General features: G+C 43.6%; 1 protein-coding gene across 1 annotated transcript; it reads right to left on the bottom strand.

Annotated features, from left to right (window-relative positions):
* Positions 1-2,201: 2,201 nt before the first annotated feature.
* LOC121437187 (armadillo repeat-containing X-linked protein 1-like) lies at positions 2,202-3,653 on the bottom strand. The gene has a single exon (XM_041637038.1). It carries the CDS (start codon positions 3,633-3,635, stop codon positions 2,244-2,246), a length of 1,392 nt encoding a protein of 463 aa, XP_041492972.1. The 5' UTR covers positions 3,636-3,653; the 3' UTR covers positions 2,202-2,243.
* Between the last annotated feature and the right edge of the window lie 4,083 nt (positions 3,654-7,736).

The following is a 7,736-nucleotide window of genomic DNA, read 5'->3' as shown; positions in this document are numbered from 1 at the left end:
AATGTAAGCAGCCAGCATGAAAAAATAATCTTATGTTTTCGCTATGTTCAAAGCCACTCTCCAGAGAACCTAGCAAAACCAGAGAGTCAAGAACATGAAATGTATATCACCTGCATCAATTGTCTACCCCACGCTGGAGTTTCTTTAGAAACAAGGCCGATGACGTATGAATTAAAGAAAGCCTGTTCCCTGGGTCTTGAAAAGTTCGGCTTCATGGGGAGTGGGGACGATTTAACCAAATGAGCCCTATTCTTAGAAAATTATCCTTGAGTGCACATTTAGATGGACACAGATCCTAAAAGTGTTTGATGAGAAAATCAAAATAGCAGGCTATCCCCTGAGTCTCTTAACATCATCCTATAGTGGCATTTCACTTGTGTTTTAATAAATAAAACTTGCCTGAGAATCAGAAAAGTAAAACAGCCACACTGGCCAGCCTTCTAGACCAGGCCGCAATAACACACACCTTTCATCCCAGTAGCCACACTAGTTGCCATAGAAACCAGGTGGTAATGGTGCATGCCCTTAATCCCAGCACTAGAGAGGATTATAAAACAGGAGGAGACAGCTCTCAGTCACAGTCTCGTTCTGAGACTCCTGGAGGCAGGATCACCATTTCGAACTGAGGTGGAGGTAAAAGCCAGTAACTGATTTGCTTTTTTGGATCTTCTGGTTGAATCCCGATTTCTCTCTCTGAGTTTTTATTAATCGTACTTTATCATCCTTAAAAAGAGAAGAAACTGACTTCTCCCTGAACACAGACAATCACAGGCCAGGATCCTGCTCTTCCTAAAATGAGAGCTGCAACCTTCCAGGTAAACACTGGTGCATCAGGAAGTGGGCCACGCCCCACACTAGGCTCACCCAGCACTTGTTGGATCCAGCTTATCTTATAATCAACCTAAATAAAAACAAATAAATGAAAATGAAACACCAGAGAGAGATTAACCAAAGAATTCTGATTCTTTTTTTTTCTTTTTTCTTTTTTTTATTGCGAAAAGAAGAAAAAAAACATAAACAAAAAACAAGTTTCCACCTCCTCCCAGCCTCCCATTTCCCTTCCCCTCCTCCCACAATTCTCCCCCTCCTCCCATCCTTCTCCCCCTCCTCCCACCCTTCTCCTCCTCCCCCCAAGAATTCTGATTCTTATTTGAGAGTAACAGGGGACATTATCACTCGAATCCACAGAGCACAGTACACCGTGCACGTACTCAAATAGCCTGAGGCGAAGCAAGCAATAATTCCTGACCACAGTGATTGATAAGAAGGGTAGCATCAATCGAGTGTTGAACAGAGGGCTCCTGGGAAGACAACCTTCTTAAATAGGGCTCTTTGTGTCAGGTTTAGCAGCATCTACACATGCCTGTGGTTCTGCTAATCTTCCGTTATCCTCGAACAATTATCTGTAAAAATCCTTCCCTAATAACCTGTCAGCTCCATTGATGTTTTATGAATATTTCTATAAGGACCTCCTCTTTAATCCTGACACACGTTCACCAGCCTGCTCTCTGAAGCTGAAGTCCCACCTCCAGGCCTTTCTTCCACCAGTCTGCCCTCAATAATCTTCAGACCCTTTGTTTCTTATTCTTCAAACTTACCCTTCCCCTTAAAACATTCCCAGGGTACCACAGTATACAGTAGTTTCTGCTGCCTCTTAGCACCAATAGGAAGGGTTTGCCCGTGACTAGAAGATCTTCCGGATTTTATAAACATACAAAAATAGTCCTTAATTTTATGTATTCTCTCTCTCTCTCTCTCTCTCTCTCTCTCTCTCTCTCTCTCTCACACACACACACACACACACACACACACCTTGAGCCCAAGGAAGAAGACAATGTCTTTTCTTTTCTCTGTTACTTAAACATAACTTTATTGATAAAGCACAACTCTTAGATGAACAAATTTAAACCAATACAAAAGTATAGCTCATTTATGACATATAGTTACCTCACTGTCAGTTTGGGCAACCAATAAAAATATCTCCACCTAGGTAAGCAAGTTGAATTCATAAATGCTTTCTTTGTGTAAGCTCTAATATGTATTTGGCATATTTAAGATGGCTCAGTCTAAAGCCAGCATCAAGGGATATTGATAATCTGTGATGCTCATCATCCCTAAATAGCAGCTCAGAGAATCTCCTTGCCACGCAAGCACAATGAAAATCGGAGAAGTTACAAAGCACATTGTCCCCACATGCAGACTGAAGAAACGTTATGTCAGCAGGGCTTGGGGCACATGACAAATTACAGTTTGGTTAGCACTTTGAGAACTTTGACTTTGACCACCAGATCCTTATGACTGGCTAATGCTCTGATTTTTTTAACACAAACTCCAGACTCCTTGAATAAAAAAAATAGCGAGCTCCTGCTGAATTCTTTCCGGGAGGATGCAAGCCCTTCACTTTTTATGTTGTCATTTATATTCTCAAAAAGTGTAAGGATGTTAAGAAGAATCTCTCTATCCCATTCCTTATTAAAGAGGGAAATCAATTCTGATGGTACTTTACAACTGACCAGCTCTCTTGTCATGGCTGGATTTTCAGTAAAGTTTATAATTAGTTTCATAGTCTGTATCTTGGTGAAGTGATTTCCCAGGAATAACAAGGCAAAAAAGTCTGGAAAAGAATAGGACAGCAAATGTTGGTAATGATTGGTCACAGTCATGTTGGTTAGCAGTCTCAGTCCAGCCATCTGCACGGCTGAGTCCAGGCGACAGATCATGGTGTCGTCACACACTTGACTGATGTAAGTCTTAATCTTGCCCTGATTTTCGGAATTAACACTCAAGTTATTAAGGGCATTGTAAGTCTTTTCCCTAATAATGGGGTCTCTTGTTTTTATCAGTTTTGCAATAATTGGGACCCCACCCAATTCACGTATGGCATTTTGATTAAATGAATATGCTGCATTGTTACCCAGTGTGACCAAGGCCACCTCCTGAGTAAAAGGGTCATTTGTTCTCTCCAAGATGTTAAGGACCTTTTGAAGGTCAGGAGCACTCAGAATATCATCAATTTTATAGGGAAAGCTGAACTTGGTCCTGCGTACAGGCCACACTGTGGCTGGAGTCTTGGTGCTCTTAGTTCGATTCTTTTTCTTTGGTTTTCCACTTGCCCTGTTTTTAGCCCTAGAGCCACTCCTGCCAGGGTGGCAACCTCCACCCCTGCCTCCTGGGCAGGGCAAACTCAATGTCAGGGTCCTTCTCCCAGAGATATTACCAACCCTGATCCCTCTGCCTGCCTTCGCACTTGCTTGTTCCTTCAGGATCTTGAAAAGGGCCTTAGCCTTATCTTCTAGGCCCCCTCCACCCTGGGATTCTGGGTGTGCTTCCTTCTTTACACCTGGACCATTCTCAGGTCCCACATCTACATCAACCTTGGCCTTTGAGTCATCCTGAGGTTTGTCTCCTGCCTCCACCCCAACATTAGTTTTAACTCCTTTCTCAGTTTTGCCCCCCGTTTCTAGTTTGTCACTACAAGACTCTTCCACCTCTTCCTCCTCCTCTTCCTCCTCTTCATCATCCCACAGTTTCTCATTCTCGTCTTTTCCCCAAGTCAGTCTGTATACACAGTAGCAGGCACCAGCCCCAATGACCATGCCCGCAGCCACACATCCAGCTTCCCGGGTGCGGCCCATGGTACAGCTGGGGTGAATTCCTTAACCTGGGTACAAAGCTGGCTTGCTCTGGTCCGCAATAGTCCCAGGTCAGGGGTAAAGTCTTCTGATTTTGTAGGTAGGAGAAGCTACAACAGCAGATACAGTGAGATCTGGAGGGAAAGAAGATTTCAGACTTGTGACTTATCCAATTGTGCCTTTGTACACAAGGAGACTGAATCACTTGCCTGCAAACATACAAACATACAGAGATACTGGCTAGCATTGGGGACTTGGTATCCTCTTCATTATTCCTTTCCTTTATCTGGAAGCAACTTTAGAAATTTTCCAAACACCCAGATTCTCCAATCTTATGTTCTTCTACCCATCCCAAGAATGCTAAATTGAATAAATTGATATGTTGCTTATGATCTTTACCCTTCCAGATGTCCTGAGTCAGGGTCACAGGTTCACCCTCGCAAACACTACCAGAGATCCCAGTAGCCACTTCCTTCTTTCCAGCTTCTTGCAGATCTGCAAACAAAAGAATACAGAGGTCTGATCTGAGAATTCAAGAACCAGATAAATCACACCCAACCCAGGATATAATCCATCTCCCAGGCCCTTGCCCTTTGCTTCAGTCTTTCTTAACTTCTGTTACCTTCCTCAGTGCACAGGAATATGGCATTATCTCTTTCCCCTTCCTCCTTGGATGATCAGTCTCCTGCCCCTTCCCCACTACTCTATCTGACACCTCTCCCAAAGATGACAATATCCACCCTTCCTTGTAAAGAAATGGACAGCGGTACCTAGAAATCAGATACACTCTAAGTGCATCCACACTTGCTTCTGCCACCCCAACGGTCTCAAAGAGAGCCTATCACTCGACTGGACGATTATATATCGCTTCCCACAGCTCTGCGAGATTTCTTTCCTCCCTCATCTCAGCTTCTAAGTTCACCAAACTTAAGGACTAACAAACTGGGTGCCTATTAGACCAACACCAAGGACACTGTACCACACAGTATTTTAGAATAATGTCTTCCCTGTCTCCAACCCAGCACTCGCTACAGTTAGTCCCACCTAACCATCTCCTCAGCTTCTTATCTGCAAAATGCTTCCCTTGCTAAGCTCAGGACCAAAGTAAAGAGACGCAGGGAAAGTCTAAATCCACTCGAGTTCATTGTCATCATTATTGTCTACCCCAGTAGCCCTCCCCCGCCCCTGCACGCCAAACAGTGTCATCACGTTTCTTCCGACCTACTTGATTCTGGAAATCGGTTCTGCCTCCCTGCTTCTCGTTCGGACTGGTCTTCAGGAGCAAGATCCAACAGATACAGGCGCTTAAGCAGAGACAGAACACAAAACTTAGACCGTCTAAATGCCAGCGTTCCCAAATCTGACCTGGATGATCAGACGGCTTTCACGTTTTTAATTCTCACCCAACCCCCAGTTCTCTAGACTCCGCTGACACCACCCTGACTCTATAGTACTACATCCTGGCATTCCTTTATGCGGTGGTCGGCCATTTTCCCAGCAAAAACCACACCCCTTTGGGAAGCGCAGGGCTGGAGGCGGGCCCAGCGAGTAAGAAAAAACTCGAGCTACGGAAGATGACAGATCTCTTCTGTTCTTCCCAACCCAGCCCACCCCCAAAGATAGCCATTTTTTTCTGTAGGACTATGAGAGCTGTTCTTTTTCCTGAGGTGGGGACATGGGAGGACAGGCACGTAGATTGCTAGAGTCAGTAATGATCCCGAGTTATGATAAAGCCCTAAGCCATCACCACCCTTTTATGGTCCCTGGGCAAACTCAGCTTTTACACTGACATGCAGAAATTCGATGTCGATTATCCCTTAGCTCTTAAAGGTACTGCGCCCTACTTAATGGCCCTACTTAACAGTCTTCACTGCTTCTAAATTCTGTCTTCGTGGAAGGATCCATGCACCAATTCATAATAGTTGCACTTCCAGATTCAGAACATGCCAAAGACACCCCCCCCACTCCCAAACCCTAATCTGGGGTCTCCCCTGAAATCTCTCCCTCCAGTGTACACCGTTTTTTGTTTTGAGTTTTTGGGTTTTTTTTTTTGTTCTAAGACGGTCCGAAGACATTGCAAGAGCGTGAAGAGAGCAGACTGAGTGGCTAGCATCTCTGTCAACAGCTACCCAGAAGACAGCAATCCCAGACATCCCCCATTGGCAACACAGACCTGTTGGGATCCAGGCAACTTCTCCTGCTTCCGCAGCACGCCTGCCCGCTCAGCAAGAACACCGAGAGAGCAAACACCAAACGTAGAGCAGAATTAAAACGATGTCTGCACACGTCTGCTTCTGCTCACGTGACGGTCACGTCACCAGTGAGATCAGGACACCAACTACACTCCCGCCAGCACTGCGACAGGAGGCAGCATTTCCCTTCCTTCCCTGCCACACCAGGTCCTGATACTCATTTCCTCTTTGTTTTGTTCCCAAACTAGTTGCTTCTTTTGTGGTTAGAATTTGCCTTTCTATGGTTAACACAGAGGCAGGCTGCACTGGCCTTTTCTTTCTTTTCTAGGAATAATCCTGGCTTTTCTCTATTCCTGCCTCAAACGCTTTTCCCTTCTTCCCTCCCCCTTTCAGCTTGGAAATCCCAGCGTTTCCCGGGCACTCCTACACCAAATAGGATTTCAGAAAAGGAGACAGGGAGTGGAATTATGTTTCTTAACATTTTCTGCCCATTTGTTAAAAATCGGCTTTACTTTTATATTGAGGATATAAAATTATGTTTTTCATTTGTGTGAAGAAAAATTGAAGTAAAAGAGGAGAACCCAGGGGACCTAACTAATTGTAATATATATGCATTTATCACACAAACATTTTCTACTGATTGCAAATAGTTGCTTTCAAAATGCACTAATTTGTTTTTAAAACAGAAAACTGAAATGTTTTGAATGACTTATGAATATTCTAAGAAAAGATGACTAGTTGTCTGATTTGAACCATTTTATACAAACTGCTCCATTTTTTTCTACTATTGCCTCAACTTGCAATTTGGCAAAATAAAAGCAACATAATCAATCCTAACTTATTTAATTAAAGTAAAACATGTATTTAAGTACCCAGTATCTTTACTGCTTGCTACAAGGAAGGTTTGATGGCGCTAAACACCTGCCCCTGGATTAGATTGCAGTCTACTGAAGCTGAGACAGCTGAGAGAGGAGGGGGGGGTCCCATTCTCCTTGCCCTACCAAGTGAGGAATGTGCTGCCTCCTACATTCCAGAGCCTCTCATTCCCTGTGTTCAAGCAGCTGTTTGTTGCTCAGTCCAAATACACACACACATACCCCTGCATACACGCATGGGTAACTACAATAATACATGCCACCTTTATTCAGATAACACACTTAAGTGAAAATATCTGGCTCCTGCAATGCCTTTCCCCAAATTCCCAATAAGTATATAGGCATTGCACAGGAGATCTTACTGTTTTTGCCTCCCTCTCTGCCCTTATTCATGGTGCTCCTGGTCCTGCTGCTAGCAGTACCTAAGAATACAGCTTGCTAGGCCTTTCTGGCCTCCTGAAGTCCCGGAGATCCCGGAAGAACCTAAGCTTATTTCAGGGTCACTGCCGACAAGTTCACAGTCACATTGATGACTGCTTGGCCAAATGTATTCCCAGGCCTACTGCCAACACTGACCACACTTAACCTAGAGCAGGCAGTTTCATCTGGACAACTGTTACCTAAAGTTGTGTTGAGACTCTGTGCATACAGTTGTTCATTTTAATAGGGAAAAGAGTAAGAGCTTTTACCAGACACTTATGAGTTACAAACAACTGGAAAACCCCTAAACCCAACCACTCAAAAAATATAGATATATATTCCCTCATAGACTTGCTTATCCTATGAATACTAATTTCCTTTAAATCTGTGCAAAAGTGCAATACTATATAGAGACATCCCTGGTTTTTTCCTTGTGCAAATAGAAAAAATTAAACGACCTACAGAAAAAAAAAGTTGATGCAGCACTTCCAATAAACCTGCATTTTAATTTGAGAAGTGACATCTTTTTAAAATGGAGCCTTTCTGTCACACATTTATATCAAGAAAACATAAGGAATTGAAACAATTCAGAAATAGGGGAAAATAAAATAAATAAT

This window comes from Microtus oregoni, unplaced genomic scaffold (genome assembly GCF_018167655.1).
Source record: "Microtus oregoni isolate MIOR12 unplaced genomic scaffold, Mior012 000050F_ref0000143, whole genome shotgun sequence".
Lineage (NCBI taxonomy): Eukaryota > Metazoa > Chordata > Mammalia > Rodentia > Cricetidae > Microtus > Microtus oregoni.
Note: the sequence above shows the minus strand (reverse complement) of the source record. Positions and strands in the feature narration are given on the sequence as shown.